Raw genomic sequence first — 24703 nt, 5'->3', positions numbered from 1 at the left:
AGAAATGAGAGTGATGCAAGAAAATCATGAAAAAAGAGCCAATAGCTTGGGAAAGGAGACACAAAAAATACTGAAGAAAAATCACCTTAACAAATAGAATAAGCCAAATGGCAAAAGAGGCAAAAAAAAAAAATTCTTTGAAGAGAAGAATACTTTAAAAAGCAGAATTGACCAAATTGAAAAGAACATACAAAAATTCACTAAAGAGAACTCTTTAAAAAGTAGAACTGGCTAAATGGAAAAGGAGGTACAAAAGCTCATTGAAGAAAATAATCCTTAAAAGTTATAATTGGGCATGTGGAAATTAATCACTTTATGAGACATCAAGAAACAATCAAAGAAAGTCAAAAGAATGAGAAACTAGAAGAAAATGTGAAATATCTCATTGGAAAAACAACTGACCTGGAAAATAGATCCAGGAGAGATAATTTAGGAATTATTGGACTTGAAAGCCATGATCAAAAAAAAAGGACCTGGACATGATATTTCAAAAAATTACCAAGGAAAACTTCCCTGATATTCTAGAATCAGAGGGTAGAATGAAAAATGAAAGAATCCACTGATCAGCTCTTAAAGGGATCTCAAAATGAAAACCCCCAGGAATATTATAGCCAAATTTCAGACCTCCCAGATCAAGTAGAAAATACTGCAAGCAGCCAAAAAGAAACAATTCAAATATCATTAAACCATGTCAGGATAATACAAGATTTAGCAGCTTGTACATTAAAGGATTGGAGGGCTTGGAATATGGTATCTTAAGGGCAAAAGTTCTAGGACTACAACCAAGAATCACTTACCCAGCAAACTGAGTATAATCCTTTAGGGTGGGGGAGGGAAGGAAATTCAATGAAATAGAGGACTTTCAATCATTCCTAATAAAAAGACCAGAGTGAATAGAAAAATTTGACTTCCAAATATAAGATGCAAAAGAAGCATGAAAAGGTAAACAGGAAAGAGAAATCATAAAGGATTCAATAAGGTTAAACTGTTCGCATTCCTACATGGGGAAATTATATTTGTAATTTCTAAAAACTTTCTCATTATTAGGGTAGTTAGAAGGAGTATACATAGACAAAAAGCAGAAGTATGAGTTGAATGTGGTTTATCTAAAAAAAAGTAAAATTAAGGGATGAAAAAGAAGAGAAGGGTGAAAAGAGAGGTAGAATAGGCTAAGTTGTCTGTTATAGCATCTTGAAAGAGATTTTACAGTGGAGGGAGAAATGGAGGAAGCAGGAAGGGGAAAACATGAACCTTACTGTCACTGGAATTGAGAAGGAATAATATATACTCTTAGTTGGGTGTAGAAATCTGTCTTACCATACATGAAAGTAAGAAGGGAAGGGGATAAGATAAAGGGTAGGGGGAGCTGATAGAAAGGTGGGCAGTTTGGGGGAGATAAAAGTCAGAAGCAAAGCACTTTTGAGAATGGATAGGGTAAAAGGAGAGAGAGAGTAGGATAAATGGGAAAAATAGGATGGAGGCAAATAAGTAGCTGGTAATCATACTGTGAAGAAAATGTTTTACAATGAGTTTCTCTGATAAGGACTTCATTTCTCAAACATGTAGAAACCTGAGTCAAATTTATAGAAATAAGAGCCATTCCTCAATGGATCAGTGATCAAAGGATATGAACAGGCAGTTGTCAGGCAAAGCTGTTTATAGTCGTATGAAAAAAATGCTCTAAATCACTATTAATGAGAGAAATTCAAATTAAAATAACTCTGAACTACTACCTCACACCTATCAGACTGGTTAATGTGACGCAAAAGGAAAACGACAAATATTGGAGAGGGTGTGGGAAAATTGAAACACTAACGTGTAATTGATGAAGTTGTGGACTTATTCAACCATCCTGGAGAGCAATTTGGAACTATGCCTAAAGATCTATTAAAACCATGCGTCCACCTTGGACCAAGCAAAACCACTACTAGGTCTGTATTCCAAAGAAATCAACAAAAAGGAGAAGGACTTATGTGTACAAAAATATTTATAGCAGCTCTTTTAGTTATGGCAAAGAATGGGAAATTGAGGGGACGTCCATCAATTGGGAAATGGCTGACCAAGTTGCTGTACTATGATTGTAATGGAATACTATTGTGCTTTAAGAAATGATGAGCAGGATACTCTCAAAAAAACATGAATTGATGCAGAATGAAATGAGCTGAACCAGGAGAATATTGTGCACAGTAACAGCAATATTGTATGATGAACTACTATGAATAACTTAGCTATTCTCAGCAATGCAGTGATCCAACACAATTCTATAGGACTTATGATGAAAGGTGCAGTCCATCTTCAGAGAAAGAACTGGTAGAGCCTGAATGCAGATCAGAAATACTCTTTCTTTGCTTTCTTTATTTTTCTTGGTTTTTTTGTCTCTTTTCTTTCACAGAATGACTTAAATAGAAATGTGTTTTATATGACTATACATGTGTAACCTATGTCAGATTGATTGCCTTCTCAATGGTGAAGGAAGGGCAAGGTGAAACTCATAATTTGAAAAAAAAATGTTTAAAATGTTTTTACATGTAATAGGGGAAAATAAAATATTAAAAAAGTGTAAAAAATAATAAATGAAACCTATTTATATAGAACTTTGCAGTCACAAAGTCATTTACATGCCTCTAATTTGACAACCACCCTATGAAGTAGAATGCGCTCATCTTTTAGGACTGTTCATAAATGAGTAATTTGAGGCCCAGAATGATGAGATAACCTGGAACTTGCCCAAGGTTATACATGTAGTAAGTAGCAAAGTGGAGACTAAAACTTGGGTCTTTTGACTCTGCATCCAGGGCTCTCTCTGTTACTTCTGTACCCCACCCATAGTTTTAAGACCTTAGAATTATTCATACTTACCACTCCAATTTAATGTAATGTAAAGAAACAGTGGTTCTATGACTACAGTCCACTTTCAAATTATATCATAGTTCGGTTATTAAGGACCCGTGGTGTGCCAGGTACTGCTCTAGGTTAGGGGCCATTTCTAGTCGTCCTGATTTGTAGCTTACCCTTGGACCTAGATGGCTCTGGAGGAGAAAGTGAGGCTGGTGACTTTGCATGGTCCTCATCATTTCAATCCAGTTCACTTGAAAGTCATGGCATCACCATCTTGATGCCATGGTCATCTTCTAGAATGAAGGACAAACAAAAACAATAATGAACAAATGCCTTAGGTGCTAGGAATACACATACAAAAAATGAAAACAATCCCGATCTTCAAAGAGCTGACATCCTAATGCCAAACTCCCAACATCTTGAATACTAAGCTTTCACTGAGATTATTCTGAATCATGAGCCCCATGGACCTTCTTACAAAATAGAAGGCTCAAAAAAACCAAACCCCCCCAAAACACTGGGCATCTTTAGATTTGAAACAACGTAAACAATGAAGTCTAGTCTGCAGCCTGGGTTTGGACATAATATTTATCCAGTAGAGGGTGCCATTGTACCAGCTAGTGTACAAAACCCTTATTTGAGAACTCAGCCTTTAAAGATGAAAAGGAAATAAATCAATTCATGCTATATTTTTATCTACAGTATTCATTTGGAAAAAACACTCATGATATCGTGTTTTTTTAAAACTGCTTATTCTGTGCCCTCTTATGTTTGAGTATAAAATTCTCTCAGAATATTTGTAAGAGCCACTACATGGAATTTATTATTAATTGTCTATTTTTAGGCATGAAGCTCTGCTGTATTCTGTTTTAGCAGCAGAAACTGGGATTGAAGTGTCACAAACAAATTTAGCCCATATCTGTGAGGAGAGACCAGTAAGTAAATGTTTTCTGCACATACTCTTAATTTAAGATTAAGTAGCATTAACTACATCTCACAAAACCTCACTGATTCGTGGATTGACTCCTTCCCTCACCGTCTTCCCCACTAGGAACTGGCAAGAAGATTCTTGGGAGTTAACTGTGTTTGGAGATATTATAATCTCTCTGTTTTCCAAATCGATGCCCCTGCATTTGGTATGTATAGAGACCTCTGCTGTGCTGGGCCATTAACAACCATGAGAACATTGGTAACAAAGAAAAACCTAACTGTTTTATGTGGTAAGAGAGTTTAAAATAAATTAGAGAAGAGAAAGAACTCTATGATGAAAATCACATTTTCACACACAGTCAGAGTCCCAAGACCTGCACCTTTTCTGCTACCTGCTCAGACTCACCATTTTGATGAAAAAAAGTGAAGAATAAAAAATTTTTTAAAGTTATTTGGAGGATAACTCTTAAACATGGGTTTACTATAGGAAAGAAAAGCTTATCAGAGCCAGTAAAAAAAAAAAATTTCTAGTTGAGAAGACAAACTTAAGAACAGCGAGATTTGGGGTATTAAGCAAAAAAACAAGTCAACAAACATTTATTAAATACCCACTATGTACGAGGGAACCGAAGAGAAATCTTTCCACTCCTGGACTTTGAGCCTGAATTCTAAGAAACCCACAAACCCATTCGGGATATTTTAAGTAGAAACAGTTTAGAAGCGGGTTTTGAGTCCTTAAGTAGGCATGGGAAAGTACAAAAGCTTGCCCCCTTCTAATTCAGTTCATTTAAATCAATATCTCTTTAAGTGCCTCCTTAAGAGGTATAAAGGCCTTGTCCTCAGGACTGGCAGGGCAGAGGAACAGCAGTGGGAGGGTGTCTGCAGCTGCCATTAAAGTGAATCTCTTCTTGCTCCGAAGCTTATTTGAAGATGGGAGACCTCTACTACTATGGCCACCAGAACCAGTCAAAAGACCTTGATTTGTCTGTGCAGATGTATGCCCAGGCTGCTCTGGATGGAGACTCCCAGGTAAATGAACACTTGACTGTGTCCCAAAGGAGATTTGCTATGGTGCTACGGTCAATAGCACCTTTGCATGAAGGCTCCTCTGGCCTTCATCAGTGGCAGGACAGTCCTTGTGGGACCATTTTATGGTTTATTTCAATTGCCATAGGAAGTGGGATTCTTATTGTTTTGAGGGTGTGTGTATGTGTGTGTATGTGCGTGTGTGTGCATGTGTACGTGGGTGTGTGCATCTGTGCATGTGTGTGCGCGTGTGTGTGTGTGTGTGTGTGTGTGTGTGTGTAATATGCAGAATGACTGGAACCATGGTGACATTGTGGAGCCAAATGTACAGTGTAACCAACCTGTCCTTTCAATTCCATTCATTCATTCTTCGTACAGAGGCAGCTAGGTGGTGCAGTGGATAGAGCACTAGTGCAGGAGTCACGAGGACCTGAGTTCAAATCTCACCTCAGACACTTGACACTCACTAGCTGTGTGACCTTCAGCAAGTCACTTAACCCCAATTGCCTCATCCTGGGTCATCTCCAGTCATCCTGACGAATATCTAGTCACTGGATTCAGATGGCTCTGGAGGAGAAGTGAGGCTGGTGACCTGCACAGCCCTCCCTCACTCAAAACAAAGTCAAGTGCAGGTCATGTCATCATTTCTCTGATGGCATGGTCTTCTTTGGCAACGAAGGACAAACACACACACACATTCTTCATACATTTCAAGTGCCATTTTTCTAGAGAACTGTTTGCAATGTCTTGGAGAAGATAGAAATCTTAGCTAAAACATGGTCTCTGCCCCTGTGGAGCTTACAATATGACCCAAAGATAACCTTCATACACAACATTCCATGTGTGAGAGGATAAACACGGGGGCCCTGGGAGGCTGCTCAGCGGTAACCGAAATGTGTTTTTAATTTACTTTCTAATAGAAAACACTTTGACCTTGGTCACTTGTACCGTTGCATCTCTATATTCAGCGTTGTCCTTAGTGTCAGGCTTGTGAGAGTGTATTTATATAAACACAAAGCTGAACTGAAATGGAAACCAAGTGAGATCTACCTAGTTTGAAACTCAAAAATAAGGGGAAAGTAGACCAGAGACCCCCCTCGATCCTTGTCTCATTGTTCCTTGATTCAGCACTGTCAGTTCAGCACTCTGCTAGCTCAGTCATGCTATAGATAGAGGGCACCTGCTCTCCTCTAGGGAGGGGAATGTCTGTCATTCTCTCTATGCTGGCTTGCTCTCCCTCCAGCTGCCTCTAGCCCTGGCTGGCAAAGGGGAAGGACATCGACTGAACCTTCATCCACTATCTCATTTCTATTTATAACCCCAGCTCTCCCTTAGTGGCTCAAGCTTCAGTTCTTGTTGATGGACCCCAGGAAAATGAGTAGGGCATGACAAAAATTGATGGTAATAGCTAGCCCCTTATAACACTTCAAAGCTCTTTACACATATCTCATTTGATCCTTGACAGCTCTGTGAAGTGTTATCATTCTCACTTTATAGATGAGGAGACTGAGTAAGAGAGAGGTTAAGTGACTTGCCCTGGGTCACAAGGCTAGTCAGTTTCTGAGACAGGATTCAAACTCAGAACTTCCTGACTTTAAGTACAGCACTTTGTCGCTGTACTTTCTAGCTGCCTGAGTGGATATTAATCTGTTTTTCCTATGGGAGTAGCAATAAACTGCACTGTACAGGACCTTTTGTATTGATGACCATTTAGCAGTAAAAAGATATTATCCAATATTCACCCTACACTAACACTTTGCTTTACTTCTCATCATGGCATTGAGGTGAATACTGGTTTGCAAAAATCTATGCCTCTGGAACACAAGTTCTGGTGACTCTGCCAGTGCTAGAAGGCATAGAGTGTGGGACTGGTGATGTTAGGACCAGCCTGGTAAAGCTTTAACCACAGCAACTTATAAAGACACATTCCAAGTTGTGGAGAGCTTATGACTGAGGTTGGCAGAGGGAGGACCCAGACTACTGAAATTGCAATGTCTGATGCCCAGTTTAGGAGGATCAGAGGCTTGTAGTCACATGTCTTCATCTCCCCATCTTGTGTTCATCCTTCATTTTTGAAGAAGACTGTACCATCAGAGAAATGATGACATGACTTGCACTTGACTTTGTTTTGAGTGAGGGAGGGCTGTGCAGGTCACCAGCCTTACTTCTCCTCTAGAGCCATCTCTCACCATCTTAACCTTCATTTGATCATTCTCCTTGATCTCTTTGCATCATTTGACACTCTTGATAGTGCCCCCCCCCAATGTTCTACCTTCTCTGAATTTTCATGTCACTCTTCAGCTTTTTCTCTTCTTTCCTATCTGACCATTCCTGTTTCCTTTAATAGATCATTTTTCTTATCATACTTCCTTTTTCTCTGCATTCTCCCACTTGGTAACCTCACCAGTGCCCATGGATTTAATGACTTTCTCTCCACATCTATGGAGCAGCCAGATGACTCAGTGGATAGAGCTCTGGACCTGGCATCAGGAAGGCCTTCATCCAACCTTAGACATTTATTAGCTCTGTGGCCCTGGGCAAGTCACTTAACTTCTATTTGCCTTACTCCATTGGAGAAGAAAATGGCAAACCACATGTGGTCCACAAAGATCATAAAAAGTCAGACATGACTGAACAACTGATGTTGGTTTTTGTCCTTCATTCTCGAAAAGGACTGTAGCCTCAGGAAGATGATGCCATGACTTACAAGTGAATTGGATTTAAGTGAGGGAGGGCTGTGCAAAGTCACCAGCCTCACTTTCTCTTCCAGAGCCATCTGGGTCCAATGGCAAGATATAAATCAGGAGGACTGGAAGTGGTCCTGGATGCAAGGGGAGATCTTGACCTTTATAAGCTAAGGTCTTTCCCAGTTCTCACTTTGACTGAGACAGCCCTACTCAGTAATTAAGGGTAGGTAAGAAATGAGCCAAGGAATGACCCCTTTTACTTAAGTAAAAACAAAAAATCAATCTGGGAGAAAACCCTCAGGATTTCTGGTCAAAACAGAAACAATTATCATTTGTGTTCACTCTGAGCCTTCAGGTCCCAAACAATGAACACTAAGTGGGGCTTGGCCTGGGACCTATTGTTGGCCAATCAATAAGAGCTAGAAAGAATTGGATTTAAGGCATGGTTTATAAGAAAGAAATGTAGCCAATAAATCCCAATATATCTTGCTAGGTTTCAGACATCGAAATTTACATTCCTTTGGGCAGAGCACCCACAGGTAAAGGCATGGTATCCTCAGTCGACAGAGAGAGAGGGAAAAGAAAAAGAAAGAAAGGGAAGGGGAGGGAGAGGAAGGATGAACAACAACCATCCCCAGTCTTGCTCCTGAGTCTCACATCACTACTTGCTTATGATATGTCTATTCTAATCAGAAGAGCCATAGACATCATAAATTCGACATATCCAAGACAGTACTCATTACCTTTTTTCCCAAACCCATTCCTCTTCTGAATATTTCTCTTTAGGTTGAGGGTTCCACCATGTTGCCATTCCCTGAGGGTTGGAACCTTGGCTTTCTCCTCAACTCCTGATTCTCCTTTATCGTACATATCCAATCAATTCCCAGTTTACTCTTTCTGATGTGCTCTAAGGGTTAATATTAAGGGTTACTTTCCCAGGCCTCCAGAGGGGAGTTTGAGACTCATTCTGTAGCCTATCCTGTAACTTGAGATCCTACAACTTAAGGCCCTTTTATGTATTTGTCCTTCATTGCCCGAAGAAGACCATGCCATCAGAAAAATGATGATGTGACTTGCACTTGACTTTGTTTTGAATGAGGGAGGGCTGTGCACATCAACAGCCTCACTTCTCCAGAGCCATCTGAATCCAGTGACCAGATATTCATCAGGATGACTGGAGATGACCCAGGATGAGGCGGTTGGGGCTAAGTAACTTGCCCAAGGTCACACAGCTAGTGAATGTCAAGTGTTTGAGGTGAGATTTGAACTCAGGTCCTCATGGCTCCTGCACTGGTGCTCTATCCACTGCACCACCTAGCTGCCCCTTCCTCATTTGTAAAGGGAGGCTAATAATACTTTCACTACAACAAAAAATGTAACACACTCCCTCCTCTCCTTTACTTCACAGAAGCCCTTTCTTCAAGAGGCAGCTTAAGCTTCTAGTTGTCCTCTGCCTAAATTACTTTGTTTTAATATATTTATGTATGTAAATGCTGTCTCTTTTCAAAGAATGTAAGCAGGAATTATTTCATTTTTTTCTTTCTATCCTTGGTACCTAATATAGTATCTGACACATAGTAGGTGCTTCATAAGTGCTTATTAATTATTTGCTCATCATCATCCATAAAGACGGGATTGGGTGCCTGGTATGTCTGTAGCACCATGCTAGGTTCTAGGGTTATAAGGATGGTTCCTTTTTCTTCTGGAAGAGTTTGTAATCTAGTTGAAACAAAGAGACATTGTCTTGTGTGGAGTAGGTCATTAATGTATTGAACTGAATTGACATCTACACAGAAAGTAAACTGACAATCTAACGTAGCATGTACTTATATAGTGGGATGGATCTGTGATCTATCAAATCAGTATGGGGATGCCATCCATTAGTGTAGCTCTCAGCTCATCCGTGTCTTTTCATATTGTGCAACTCTTGCCCCTGAGCAGATCCTCAGGGTCAATGATAGGATGGATTCTAAGTACTGTAAGACCTCTGAGGAGCTACTCATTTTTGAGGGTTAGGCTGGTTGGGAAAAGCTTCAGGGAGGAATTAGTATTTGAGTTGGAATTTGAAGGAAGAGTAAAAACAGATTAGTAAAGAGGGGAGAGGAGAGAAGGAATCCCACCCAGGCAAGGAGAATGAATTAGGTTCAAGGGACAGGATTTGGCCTGAATGAACAATTTGTGGAAATAAGCAATGGAAGATAAAGGAGGAGGTAGTAGGTAGAGGTCAGGCTGTAGAGGGCCTCGAATAATGGGCTGAAGGATTTTAATTCTATCTTGTCTGCAGATGGGAGACTAGAATGGGTTTTTTGTTTTTGAGTAGGAGGTGATGAGTTCAAAGCAATTTTTAAAGAAAATTTTGGACACATTGAAAGGACGAGATAATATGAAAACAGGAAGACCATTGTCATTTATTCAGTAAACAGTAAATGCCTCTTATGCCCCAAGCTCTGTGCTAAATGCTGAGATTACAAAGAAGGGCAAAAAACTGTCCCTACTCCCCAGAAACTCACAGTCTGATGCAGGAGACAATTTCTAAACTTTTATGAATTAGCTGTATATAGGATAAATTAGAAATGACCAAGTGAGGAAAAATACTAGAATTAAAAGGAATGACTGAATAAAGAGAAAATTTCCAGTGCTGTACAACTTGAGCTTATCTAGGGAAGATTTCTGGAAGGATAATTGTCCACAATAAGGTTTGGATAACTTGTGATGCAAATGGTTGGAGAAAATATGTATACTGTTGAGGTCATGACTCCGTTGAAATACTGAAAAAATGAGCACTTGGACTTAAGGAATGGGCTGTGGGCAGTGGGATGAGCTCTGGATTTGGAGTCAGTGGTCCTGGCTTTAGATCCTGCCTCTGCCACTTACCACCAGTGTAACCCTGGGCCTCAGTTTCCCATCTCTAAAATGAGGGAGTGGGACAAGGTAGCCTCTACAGGCCCTTCCAGGACTGAATCTGTGATCCTATAAGGGTTGAGAGAGAGCCATTGTCAAGAGCCCTCTAATTAGCAACAATTTTATTTAACTTAGTCTGCCCTTTACCTTAAAATGAGTTGATTAGCAATATATCACCAAGGTTTTGCTTCTCATCCATATGCAGGGATCAGCACAGAAAGGTGGGTTCTTTCCTTCACTCTTTGTGCAAATATTGCACCCTCCTAGATGTAAACAACAAATGAATTCTCTCAGCCCCTTTCCTAGGTCTAGTGAAAAATCACTTACCTGGAGCTGGTAGCCTTAGTCAGGAGCCACTGGCAAAGCACGAGTCCTTCCACTGCCATAAAATTAACTTAGGAAAATGTTTAAGTGAGCACACAGGGGGAGCAGCAGTTAGAAGAAAATGTGATAGCCCATACTCAGGTACCTTCCCTTTCCGAGCTATGTGACCAAGTTAGCAAGAGACTTTAACCCCACGATGCCCCTCAATGAAGAAGCAGGTATTTTTCCTTGCTCTGCTCAAACCCCTGAAAGGAATCTGTCTAGAGATTTATAATTGGGGGGAAGAGAGGGGTGTTTGCTGACAAGTCTTTAACAACTGGCTCTCTGTAAAATACATATGCGCAGCACACCTTTAAGTTTAATCTGCATTCACTTTTTCCATAATATTCTTAAGCCTAGACAATCAACAAAATAATAAATAATCACTGATTTGAAGCACTTATCTATTTCTGCAGTGTGAAGGCTCACACTGAAAATTTAACAGTCAGCTTACCAGCTCATACAAAGTGGCTCCAGAATACAGCTGGTGAGAACCATTGCCAGGCTTCCTGAAAACAGCAGAGACTTTTCCAGAGAAAGGACCTTAAGGAGTCATTTTCCCTTGGTGATTAATGGAAAGCTAAGCACAGCTATCCTATGCCTTAAAAGGATGACCAGTATTAGATATGACTCCAACAAAATGTGAAAATACAAAGTCTGATTTCCAACCGGCTGGTGGGGCCTCAGAGAATAATCAGTAAATAATGGTCATAGTCTTTGCTCTGGTCCTTTACATCTTTTTCTGATATGAGGGCAAAATTTCCAGCTAGTTCTGTTTTCAGAAAGTGAAGGAAAAGGACAGATCCTCCGGTTGACTAGTTTCTGAGCAGATGGAGCTCAGCATCCCTAGGAAAACCTACTGGTTTTTTTGCAAATAAATTTCTCAGATGCATATATTTAGGGAAACAACTCATCAATGAAGATGACAAAACCATCTGGCACTAGGACTGAAAAAAATATGGAGGTTGTAAAAGTTTACATTCTGATGAGGGGTGTGGGTATGTGATTTGTTTGTTTGGAATGGATGAATTTTGTTTCTGGTTTGTTTAGTTATGTTTCTTTTCCTTGTTTTGATTTTTTAGGGATTTTTTAACCTGGCCCTTCTAATTGAAGAAGGAGCTACTATCCCATACCATATTTTGGAATATCTAGAGATTGATCAAACACTCCATTCTAGTAATATCTCAATCCTTCAGGAACTCTATGAAAGGTGAGCTCATAACTTCACTCGCCGACTATATGACATTTTTTTGTGTGTGGGCTAAAGGGGAAGTATTTGCTTCTGGGTAAAAGTCTGCCTTCCATTTCCCACTAGCCAGACTACTGACTCCCTACTAGGGTATCTAACAAGGGCTCAAGATCCATAGCTTATTAGAGAATTTACAAATTTCCCTGCTCAGCCTACATAGGCTGATTGATTATTATTTGCCTTAGGCACAAGGTTTAAGGTACAGGGTTGTTGATATAAAGTGAAAGTGCTAGATAAAAATCTTTTGGTGTATGTGTGTGTGAATGCCCATGGGAAGCTGTGAAAAGAACAGTCATCAGATAACTTTTCTTGGGGTGAAGTTTTTGTATAGCTAGACATGTAAACAACAACAATCTCAGTGATGATGATGGTGATCCTAGCAGCCAATATTTATATAGAATTTTAAGGTTTTCAATGTGCTTTACACGTATCTCATTTGATCCTCACAGTAGCTCTGTGACATAGGTGTTATTGTTATCCCCATTTTATTTTGGAGGAAACGGAAGGAGAGATTAAATGACAACTCTATGAGGAAAGTGTTATTATTATCATTATTAGCCCTGTTTTACAGATAAGGAAACTAAGGCTGGAGAATTAAGCAACTTGCCCAGAATCACATGACCTATGACTTACTAGTCTGGGCTAGCATTTGAATTTAATTCTTAGAGTGTTAACTCTGAAAGCAAGGGTTGTCCTCACTTTTCGGGGTCCAGTGTAAGCACTGTCCCTGGTGCTTAGCATACCACAAATGATTCATAAGCACTTTATTCATCCCTTGATCCATTCTTTCTGACTCCCAGGCAGATCCTCTCTCCACTGGGTTCCCCTAGGGAAAATGAGGTTGGGCTGGTTGATAAGAAAGAAATTAATTATGTGGTGACCTTCAACAAGTCTCTGAACGTTAGCAGATTCATTTGTGAAATGAAAATGTTATTTTCCAGGCTTCTCCTAGCCCTGACACTCTATGATGTTAGGCCATGCTTTCAGGTCCAGGCTTTGGGAAGGGCATAACAGACCATCACAAAGTAATCATTTAGATGGCATTCTTCAGTTTACAATACTTTGAAGGAAGGGGGGGTGAGGTGGATAGAGAGGCAGATCTGGAGTTAGCAATCCCTGACTTGAAATCCTTCCTCAGATCCTTATTTGCTATAAAATAGGGCTAATAGAACCTTGCTTTATGGAGCACTGGTGAACATTACCATGAGCTCTTCAGGCAAAGTCCTTTAAGTGTCCTGGAGGTATGGTCTGTGTCTCTAGCTTTCCTCCCAAATGTGGAGAGGTAGGGACTAGCCTGCTTTATTAGAATCCTGCCCAAGCAGCCTCTGCATTGAAGCACGATTCAAACTGGTTTTTTGATAGTTACCCAAAAGGGTCAGAGTCTTTGAGAGCTCACCTTGAATGCCTAGAACAGCAACAAAAAAAAAAGTTGTAGAGAAAGCTAGGGTGCCATTCCATTCTGCATTAAACCTTTCTGCCATCCTGAAATTGTTCTTGCTCACAAGGTAAACTATGCAGCCTCGGAGACTACTTTGAAAATATCAGTAATTAATATTAATACCAAATTAAGTCAAATAACCAGGGTGATTTGTGGCTTTTTATTGTAGGTGCTGGAGTCATAGTCATGAAGATTCACTCAGTCCTTGTTCATTAGCGCTGTTTTATTTTTATTTGCGGATTATCTGTAATGGAATTTTGCATTCCACCCTGGTAGGTATTGTGTCCCTGGGCTTCCCTCCACCCCCACCTGTCTTTGAAATCCCTGCCCTTTTGGCTATCATTCATCTAATACCTACTTCTGAATTTTGGCAGATCTACTTTCTGGGAACCTTTCTGGTGTCCATATTGATCGCATTGGCAGTCCAATATTTTCAGTCAGTCTCAGGTAATGATTTATCTAAATCAAGCCCATTACAGAAAAAAAAAAAAGTGTGTGTGCATGTGTTCCCTTCCTCTGCTAGGTCTTCCTTCCCTGCCACCATTTTTCCTTTTACTTAAACTATTCCATCTACCTCGAGAACCTCCTGATTCCCACTTACTACAATCTGTCCAGTCTTTCCCTTCAAGGCCCAGCTCACATACCACCTCCTTTTCATTACTACAATAAATATTTGTTTCATTACAGTAAATTGAGTACCTTTCCTAATCACCTCCAGCTTCTCCAGATGCCCCTTTCTTGGCATTTCTCTAGGATTTAGTTTGTGTCTCTCATGACACTTACCAGGGACCACCTTGTATTGTGTGGATGTTCATAGATGCATCTTAACTTGTCTTATAGATCTGAGCTTCATGAACTTTTAAAAAATATTTTTTGATAATGATACTTCTATATAATTTGTTTTTGTAATTCTATGTATTTTAATTTATGCATTTAAGAATGTTATTCTGAGAAGGGGTCCTTAGGCTTCACTAGACTGTCAGAGGGGCTGATAACACAGAAAAAAAGTTTAAGAACCCCCATTATAAATTATAAATTTCTGGAGAGCAAGAATAGTGACTTAAACAACTTTGTATCCCTCACTGTACCCAGGACAGTGTCTTGCATATAGCAAAGGTTCAGTAAATATTTGTTGGATGGATTCATGTTGATATATATGTTAAATACATGAATGTATGCATTTGAAATCATCAGAAGGCATTTATTCAGCATGTATATGAACCAGGGGAATAGTAGAGACAAAATAAACAGACACACAGGCCCTCTTTTTAGATTGTAGTCTAAAACAGCCTCTATCAACCTGGACAGACATAAAAAGACGTAAAGACTCACAAACATCAATTCAGACATTAGCAAAAACAAGATGAAAAAGGGACATGCTCTATAAACATTAGTATGAAGATTATTTGTGTAGCAGAAAATGAAAAGTGAATGGAATAAACCTGATGTCAGGAGGTGGTGAGGTGGTAAGGAGGTCAGAGGGAATCATCATTTTGCTTCCAGTCCCCTAAGGAAGTTAATGAGAGACCATCCAAACTGTCTCCCAGGTCTGATGCCTTGTCGTCAGCTGGCTTATAAATCTAGCTCATGCAAATTCAGTTCCATCACTAAATTTGTTACCAGGTATAGCACATTCATTTTGTATCTTGTCAGTGTTTTCCATTTCAAATTATCGCTGTCATTTTTACTCTGTAGAAATATTGTTATGATTATTACAAATGCAATTCAGTTAGAGGAGCTGAAAATTGTCTTTATGGTTTTATACCAGCTGGTACCCATGAAAATTCATGGGCTAGTAGAATTGTTTTTTATGAAAAGTTGTTTCTGCTACTTTCCTTCATATCTTCATCTATACTCCCAATAGAGCCTCATCTCACTCTTTCTTCCTTCATTTTATTGATCATTTCTTTTCCTTTTTCTTCCTTTTCCTCAGCTATCCACGTTGCAGGGGATACTCTGTACCATCCTCATATTTACACATGTTTTTCCCTTAAAGTGTTGCTCTCTCCCAGCTCTGTTTCCTTTCTTTCCTCTTCAGTGGCATCTGTAAACTCTTCTCAATCACAAACACTTTAAATTTTAAATGTATTTAAAATAAATGGAAACTGATTTAGCAAGATTTCAGGTTGGGTACAACATAGAAAGAATTCTAGATTTGGAATCAGCTGCCTAGGTTTGACTCAGCGCTGCTCCTCTATTTCCTGTGTGATCCTAGTAATTAACTTCTCTCAGGGCCTCAGTTTCTCCATCTGTAAAATGAGAAAGTTGGATTAAATGATCTCTTGAGGTCCCCTGCTGCTTTATACGCATTATTTTAGTAATTAGCCACAATTATGGGACTGGCAACTGAATTGGGGACCATTTTATGTATTAAAAGCATGAAAGAGGGAAGGAAGAAACTGAGCTTTGGTGAATCCACGTCAAAGGCAAAAAGGATTTGTCTAATGTACAACAGTGCTGACTCATGGGGACCCTCTGTGATAGGAGTCAAGTCCAGTGACCTAATAAAGAAAGAAGTTTGAAAATAAAAGATTAAGTGGTTGAGCATTCTTAAGTATCTGGGTAGTAGCAGAAGATATGATAATGAGTTCTTGACACTTAACTAGGTATTACCAAAAACAAACAAACCAAAAAACCCTCAAAACACAGCCATTTGAAAATGCAGGAACCATATGGAAGAAATAGCCTGTGAATGGCACATTGTTATAAAGTTAAGGGACTTTGTGATTTGAAGACTTGCATTTCAGTCTGCGTAGTCATCTTTTTTAAAAATAGAATAATTCATTTTTGAACTTTTAAACTGAGATGTCCCTCTATTTTGCTTTAGGCTCCGTTCACCCATAGAGAATTATGTTTTATTTAGTATCAGCTGAAACCTTGTATAAAATTGGCCATCACTTCATTGGTTGGTCTTTGCAAGCTAACTGAAGAGGTTATTTATTTCTTCCAAGGATGCTTTGCTTGCAATTTGGCATAGGCTGCCACCAAGTGAACAGTAACACCTGAATTCTAGCCTTCAAGTCCAAACTCCCAGACTTCTCAGAGAAAAAATTCACAGGGGGAGGAAAGGGGGAAGAGTATCTTGCTTTTCCACTTTTGTGGGGTGCAAGACCCTTACCCAAAAACTTATAAAATAAAGAGGGGTATCAAGGTAAGAACAGAAAGTGTTTATTCAGTTCTCCCGAGAAAAGGGCATCACCTCCACCAGGACTGACTGGTGGAAGGAGGCAGGTTTACAGAAAGCAAAGCACCATTATGTACCCTAATGCAGAGAATTCCGCCCCCCACTATCCCTCCAGTCCATTGACTAGGAGGCGGGCTTACAGTCTAAGTGCAAAAACTGAAGTAACTGACTAACTGCTGATATGGCAGAACTATAGCTAAAGTAAAGGGGTAGGGAGGGAAAGGGAGGAGCTTTTTGGAGCAAGAGACGAACAACTCCTTATTTGGCCAACTTAGTGCTGATGTGGCAATAGTATGGCAATCAAGGGGAGGACTGGATCCCATAGTTTGAGTAATTTTCAGGAAACTGTAACTGCAGTCCATTATATCCTTATCTGGTAAAACTTTAGTGCTGAAGTAGCACTAAGGAAAGGAGAGAGGGTACCTGCTATCCTCAGACCCTGGATTCCTAGAGGCCAGGTGTCCAAGAAGTCCTTGCAAGATTAAATTCCAAGTCAGCTTTTCATTCCCCCCCAAAAAATCAACTCATCTACTGTTAAAGATAATAAGATAATTCCTATATCCCTGCTATGTGAAGTCTTCACCAGGGCCTTATTTCACTCACACTCAAGGCAGTTTTTCTGACAATAGAGATCTTCATTAAAATAGCCAAACACAAAGACTAACTCGTATTAGCATAAACCATTTAAATAATATTAGTAATATATACAAGATTTTCAGAAATATTAGTAACAATCAGATACCTTACTCACTAAAGTTTTAAACTAACTGATCCATTTTGAACCTCACATAAAATCAAACCACTTGATTCTCTACAATAATTAGATGAAATATTGCTCTTGAAAAAATAGACTAGCTAAACATTTTCCTATTTTTTTTTTCAAAATATTGCACTTCTAATGGAAGAGAACTGACCTTTCATAGACCTAATCATAGAATAGGGACCAGATGAGAAGGTGTTGAACTGGATGATAACAAGGTGCCAGTTAATCTCATGAGTATGGGAGAATGGAGGCCACAGGTAGGCTTACTTCCAGTTAACCTTTTAAAGTCAGTTCATTGGAGCCAAGAGGCAGACTCAAACAAGAGCCCAGCTCCTAATCACATGGGAGAATGTTGAAGTTCAAGGACACCCCAAAATGTTGAGGTGCAAGGTGTTAGTGGTGGGTTTACTTCTATATGAATTCACTCAGGCTGACTCTAAAACAAGTAAAGACATTTACTTGTCTTTAGCACACCGAGCAGGATCTTAAGGGAAGTCACTGTCCCTTAAAGGAGGTTTCAGTTTAAGGAAGACCCCAGCTTAAGGTGGGGCAACTTCTTAAGAGAGAGAGTCCCCACCAAGGGAGGCAATCCCCCCAAGGAAGCAACCCCTTCCCCTCCAAGCTGTACCTTCCCCCCAGGAAAGGAGTCCCCCACCCCCTAAGGGAGGTGGCCTCCTAAGGTTTCCCTTAGTTCACCCACTAGATGGGAAAAGCAAGGGATTCTTATAGAGGAAAACCTGCCAGGGATGGGGAAGATGAGGTAATCAGGGACAGAAAGGTGGACCGGAAGGTGGGGTAACCAGGGACACATGGGTGGGGGTAGTTCCGAGTTTGGAGGTTATTAGTCATATCATTATTCCACTGTTCAGCCCATTTGCCTGGGGCAGAGGGGCCCGATTAGTTTGGTATTTCATTGACCTGCCTGGTTGGATCTCATTATCTCCAGCAGTGATTTAAGTGATACTCAAAATAATGGGCTTCTCTTAGCTCAGTCTGTTTGAATCTCATCATCTCCCACCTCAAGAAGTAGGTACCCAAATTCATTTGGGAAAAAGAGTGAGGGTCATGCATTCCTCATCAGAGAAGATCCAGGAATGGGAGAATGGGAAGCTATAACAGAATGGGAATGGGAAGTCACATGGAGCTGCAGACAGAAGCAACCCCCAGAAGGAAAAAAGCCAGCATCCTAGGAATGAGGCTGCTTGAACAGATTGGTCAAGACATGTGTAGAGAAAGAAACTTGCGTTGCTGAAACTCTGGACTCTAGCCCTCAGGGAAGTCATCCTGTGTCTTCTTTCTCCCCTTGAGCTTTTTTGTTAGGCATTAAAGCCTTTTCCTCTGGGCAAGAGGAAAATCTGTTTATCACTGTTTGATTTAAATGTTTATTTTGCTTCTATTCCTTGTGCTAACCACCAACATTTTTCTAGTGGGAAATATAGTTGTAAGATGGTAGCTGAAGGGTAATCATCCCTAGAGAGAGTTCTAACTAGTTGTTTTCCCAGGCAGCACAGTCTCTGACTGGGATCTCAGAATAAACAAAAAGATACAGAGAATTCGAGATTGACACCAAATCCCAGAATGGAGAAAAAGCATTTATATGGGAAAATCCACTTGGACAACATGTCAGTAGTTGGATGAGGAACAAATAAAAGTGATTGAACAACCCTAAATGATATACCTTGATCTTTAATATGACTACACTTTTCAAAATCAAATTATTGATTCGTTTTGTTTTAACATATTTGATACTTTTCCAGTGAGATTTCCAATATGCATTCAAAGTAGTCTTTTAGGAGGCCTCTCTTCAGGAACCAAGAGAAGCCTAGGGTGTGAATTCATTTTTAAAAGAGGGTGAGAAAGCTATTTGATCAACTTTTGGCCACGTTACTATCAACTGGCATCCCAATGGTTACATCCAGAGACTATTCCTAAGTATCGATCAATTGACTTTCCATCTCCAAAGGCTTCTCTCCAATCCTAAATTGCGTTCAGCCCAGAATTATATGGTATCACTGAGAAGAGTTCTTAAAACCCAATGTAGGTCCTGTAAAAATGAAGCCTTATTGGGCATACCAGGCAAAGTAATTTCTACCACTAACAGTAACAATAATAACAGAAAGTTACATAAAAGTTATAAAAATTTACATGACTTTCAAGTCTTTTTTTATCTGAGCCTTAGTGCAGTCCCATAGGGTAGGTATTATTCCAGTTATTATTCTTCCCATTTTACAGACAGAGAAATTAAAGTGTCAGAAATGAATTAGGAACGTATTTCATCCTGTCTCCAAGTCTGAAACTGGATCTACTGTACTATTCTGCCTTCTGCTCAGTAGAGCTCTGAATCATCTCAGGGGTTCTTAGCCTGGCATCCATATCTGCGGATAGATTTGATGGGGTCCCTAAACTTGGACAGGGGGGGATACATCTATTCTAATTTAATTAGTTTTCTTTTTAATCCTGTGTGCTTTGTTTTATGCATTTAAAATAACCTGAGGAGTTCATTCATGGACTGAGTCCATGATACAAAAACTGTTGCTTTACACCCAAATTTGTCTCTATGTGTTGGAAAAAAATATGTCCCCAACCCCCCACCCCCACCCCACCACTCTCTTCAAGTACACTGCATGCTACTTTGAAGTACCCTCAGAGTACTTTTGAGGTACTCTGAGTTCCTTAAGAGCAGAGACTGTCCTTTACCAGAGGTAAACCTGACCCATAACGGGTACTTAATAAATACTTATTGACTGACTATTCAATAAGAACTGGACTTACTGTCCCCAAATCAGATCTCTGATAAAGTTATATGTGTTCATTCATTCACGGAACAAAAAATACAGTAAGCACCTACTATGTGAACATAATATTCTAAGCAATTCTTATAGACAGGGTCTGTCTATCAGAAAGATAGAGGAGACAGGGTTCTAACAAGACTACAAGGTCCTTGAAAATAGATACCATGCCTTGTATTTCTCTTGTCTCCCCTAGATTGCTTGGTGCTATGTTTTAAACCAGGCCTGCACAACCTTGGGCCCAAGGGCTGCTTATGGCCAACGGGCCACTTGAGGCACACCAAAGGAAAATGTAGGGGAAAACATCTCTACATTTTTCAAGGGCTGCCCAAAATCCTTTGACATATCCTCAGGACCATAAGTTATGCAGGCTTGTTTTTAAACATAGCATGAACTCAATAACTACTTCTTGAATTTAAATAAATAATATACAGATAAATAAATAAGACTGGTTTCCTGACCTCAGGAAGCAGGAGTATAGGAACTAGATTCATAATTTCTTTGGTCGTGGGATCCCCCAGTAGGGAAATTCCCTCTACCAGTGCATATTGGTACCTTCTCAGCAACTGATAATCTTGGAGAGTCGCCTAAAACACAGAAAGGTTCAGTTGAGCCAGGATCATTCAACCATTATGGGTCAGAAGCAGGACTTGACCCCTTGCTGTCCTGGCTCCACCCACATTGAGCTATAATCAAGTAGTGAAGATAGGATAGACAGAGCTAAATATAATACAAGTAAGAAATATGTGACTGAGGAGCCTAAAATGTCATGAGATCAGAAAAATAATTTCCTGCTCTGGGAATTCTGAACATCTGCATGATGGAGATGACATTTGAACTCAGAACATCATCCTCCAAAGTAATTCATCAGGACTGATAATAATGATCCAGACATGGATGATCCATAATCTTTCCTTCCAAGCCTGCTTCCAAGCAGATGCCTAAGGAAGGGGGGCTCCTTTTAACATTACAACAAACATTTATTAAGCACTAACTGTGTGTAGAACAAGACATGAAGTGTTGTGGATTCAGAGTCAAAAAGAGAACAGTCCCTCCCCTCCAGGAGCCCCAGATTGTGTGTAAGAGTGGGAGGTGGGGTACATAATGTGGAGAAAGGGGGGGCATAGCTGGAGAACACAGCAATTGATAATTGTGGAGCAGCTATATTGAAAACCTGATAGAAATGATGCTGGTTTCTATACACCAAAGCTCTTCTCCATCACAGCAAATAATGAAAAGGGAAAGCTGTAATTCCTAAAGCACAGCGGCAGTTTTTAAAGCAGACACATATTAGGAATGAAAGCTGGCCCAACTTATAAAAATGATATGGGACTAAAATCTCTTTGAGAAGAATTACAATGAGCCCCAGAAGGTAGAAGGATCCTGATAATCACAGCATGAAGTGTGGCAGATTCTCTCCTCAGTCCTGCCAGGCAGCATTAGAGACAGAGTGTGGTGTCCTAGAAAGAAGGATGGACTCAGGCCAAGAAGGCTTGTTACTGGAATCCCCAACTTGACGTTTGTTAGCTGTGTGACCTTAACCCAGCTGTCCCAACTCCCCATTGAACCTCAGCTTCTTTGTCTATAAAATGGACTTGTACTGCCTACTTCACAGAAGTATGGTAAGGATCTAGTCAAATCATTACATAAAATGCCTTGCCATAAAAGACCTTATCAAAGTGAGTCACAAGCCTACAGATCCTACTCAGGAGTAGGCTTTCTTTCACTATACAGCATCCTTACAATTTAGGGACTCCGAGACCAGTGCTTCTGAGGTTTCCTGGGAAAGCCCTGACCTATGCAACTGCATGAAGAAGAAGGTTCTTTCCTAGTTTTGTGCTCTGAACAGAAGAGATGAGATTTCCTTACCAGATCCTGGTAACTCTAAGCAAAATTATGCAGTGGACAAGTGTGTACTGTGAATATTTCTGCCTCTACCCTCTCTCCTAGTTCTTGGGGGCTCCTGCCTCTGACCATGTGCCCACACCATCCCCACAGGGCCTGTTTCTTACCTTACTGATATAATAGCCTACTGAAGTTTTAACTCGGTTACCCCTTCCAGGGGTTTTTGAACTTGAAGGAAGCTTTTGAAGACCCCAAAGGAATGTACCCACATGCTTTTGACTAAAGGATAGCATTCCTTAGGATCATTTTTTTTTTCTAATGCTGAAAGGGACTCCAGCCCTCTTTTTATTATAGCTAAATAAATTTTCAGAGAAGTGAAATAACTCACCCCAGGGATTCAAATCTAGGTCTTCAGACTCCAAATCAGCACCATCCCTTTTGTACATGTCATCATCTTTCCAGTCAAGAGGACAGCATGTGAGGGAGAACAAAGACACCTCCCAGCTCAGCCAGTAGAGCTCTGGTGATCAGTAAGGGCACTGACCTCACAGCCAGAGAGGACTCACCTTTGCACTATCTTAGAGATGAGGGGTCAAAGATATTTAGTGATTTATCCAAAGCTCCACTGAAAGAGATTAGAAATGGGACCCAACTCCTAGTCTAATGTCCTTTAGCTTTTACTAAACCTGTATTTTTTTTCCTACTTGTTTCAGATACTCAGCATTTTTTTCATGTACGTCTGTGTGTATCTTTACAGCCAGTGGTCCTCCGGCATCTGTTTCACAGCACTCTTCAGAAATTGCCCCTTCCATTGCAAATCCAGCTGTTGGCTCCTTGGAACAAGAAGAGGCCATTCCTGCAAATAATTTAGAGCAGTGAGGATGAATTGCTGACTCTCCGTGTTTCCCTAGATGAGAGATAGAGCCTTTGGACCATGGGTATTGGATAGTAGACATTAGGAATGCTGCAGCCAGGGAATTGTAATGCTAAACCCTTTAACATGTTTTGACTACTGGAAGTTTATATTGCACTTGGGTAAATATCTATATCTCTATGATACTTATATTTATGCAAATAAATATAAATATATATTAAATACAAACATATGGATATGGATATTTAAGTTATAAGGAAATGTCCAGAGCTGATACTGCTTTTCCCAGGACATCAGGCAAATACAGTGGAACCCTCTTCCTGTACTAGTGTTAAGGACATGACTGATGCCCTCTTATGGTCTGCAGGGTTATGGGTTATTGGACTTACACTGTAGCATTGCTGTATTTTAGGGGGCATTATTTACCTGTGCTCTGTCCAAATCCACTTAAAGCAAACTATGTTCTAACAGGCCTTCCAACAGTGTTCAGTCCTTTTGAAATTTTTCCTTATTGAAAAATAGGCAAATAGGACCCTGAGCAGGGTTCATACATAGCATTTGGGAGAAGGAGAGTCCTTGGCTGCTTCTGAAAGCACAGACCAAATTCCTCATTGTCTTGCCATGCCTAAAGGAAACAAAAGGAGCCTTAATTAGAGCTAAGTCCGTGTGAAACACAGAAAAGGAAATGTCATTGTAAATTGGTTTACATTTTTCTCCTTAACTTTTTGTAGGATCATAGTGCTTAAAATGCTTTCATGATATTGCCAGATATGGTTTCTTCACAATTGTAAACCTTCAGATGCCATTTAGAAAATGATTAGTATTTAAGAGTAGTCCACCATGAATTACCCATTAGAATAGAAGTAGGGTGATGGAATATGCAGAAAACAATCCTTTAGGTCCTAGTCCCCCTGTGCCTGGTTCTTGGGTTTGGAGAGAGGTATGCCATGGTGTGTGTGTGTGTGTGTGTGTGTGTGTGTGTGTGTGTGTGTGTGTGTGTGTGTGTGTGTGTGTGTGTGTGTGTGTGTGTGTGTGTGTGTGTGCTTATGCCCGTGTGTATATGAAAGAGGAAGAGTATGTATGCCTGTGTGCGTGTGTGTGTGTGTATACTAGAATAATTAAATCAGTAATGCAATATTGTGGGTCCAGTTTACTCTCCTTTGCACTACTTTATTTACAGTAGCAAATAAAATTATTTTTATACTATTTACCACCTGTGAAGTGACTAGTTTTTTTTCCTTTTTCACATGTATACTATTTTTTAATAACTCAAAATTCTAAAGTCCATGAATTTTTATAAAAGCAGAGATAAGGGGAAACTTTATCAGAGAGATTTTTTTTTCTGGTGACACATTAACTTTTGAGTTTTAAAAGTGGATTGGTGGCTCCCCTCTTTAAATGATCAGTCACCTGAGTTCTAGCCCTGGGGTCTTTGTCTCTCTCTTCAGCATACTTGGAGATATGGCCAGATGCCTTCTAATGCAGTATGCTTCCTCTGACTGGTCCCTTTTAAACACCTTCTGGCACTGCCCCTGACTATCGCTAGGACACTTCTCAGTTACAACTGTTGTCCCTTTACCTGAACATCTGTGAATGTTCAGGTAACTAGTGTTGAGTTTCCAGAGGTTGGTTCAGTACCAGGCTGGATCCTGGTCCAAAAGGACTGACATCTATTTTTCAGATAGTTTTTGAGGGAAAGCTGAATGGTTTCTAGAGCTAAGCCAACCCCAGGATAGGCCCAGAAGTCTCATATTACACTTAAGACCTCCTCTAATCTAGACTCCCTGATCCCTGGGGTCAAAGCTGGATATAATAG

General features: G+C 40.0%; 1 protein-coding gene and 1 long non-coding RNA gene across 2 annotated transcripts in view; one reads left to right on the top strand and one right to left on the bottom strand.

Moving 5' to 3' along the window:
• Positions 1-22771, bottom strand: part of LOC140511347 (uncharacterized) — a 45068-nt gene extending 22297 nt beyond the window's left edge. The window contains exons 1-2 of the long non-coding RNA XR_011969507.1: positions 22402-22771; positions 3012-3131 (exon numbers count right to left, since the gene is read on the bottom strand). This is a non-coding gene — a long non-coding RNA (uncharacterized lncRNA). The remainder of the gene's footprint in view (positions 1-3011; positions 3132-22401) is intronic.
• SEL1L3 (SEL1L family member 3) overlaps positions 1-24097 on the top strand; it is a 128005-nt gene extending 103908 nt beyond the window's left edge. Inside the window, exons 18-24 of the mRNA XM_072620398.1 lie at positions 3683-3773; positions 3890-3974; positions 4688-4797; positions 11828-11955; positions 13602-13704; positions 13807-13879; positions 22771-24097. Coding sequence (XP_072476499.1) covers positions 3683-3773; positions 3890-3974; positions 4688-4797; positions 11828-11955; positions 13602-13704; positions 13807-13879; positions 22771-22892 — 712 coding nt within the window. The 3' untranslated portion in view covers positions 22893-24097. The remainder of the gene's footprint in view (positions 1-3682; positions 3774-3889; positions 3975-4687; positions 4798-11827; positions 11956-13601; positions 13705-13806; positions 13880-22770) is intronic.
• Positions 24098-24703: the final 606 nt, after the last annotated feature.

Source organism: Notamacropus eugenii, chromosome 6 (assembly GCF_028372415.1).
Source record: "Notamacropus eugenii isolate mMacEug1 chromosome 6, mMacEug1.pri_v2, whole genome shotgun sequence".
NCBI lineage: Eukaryota > Metazoa > Chordata > Mammalia > Diprotodontia > Macropodidae > Notamacropus > Notamacropus eugenii.
Note: the sequence above shows the minus strand (reverse complement) of the source record. Positions and strands in the feature narration are given on the sequence as shown.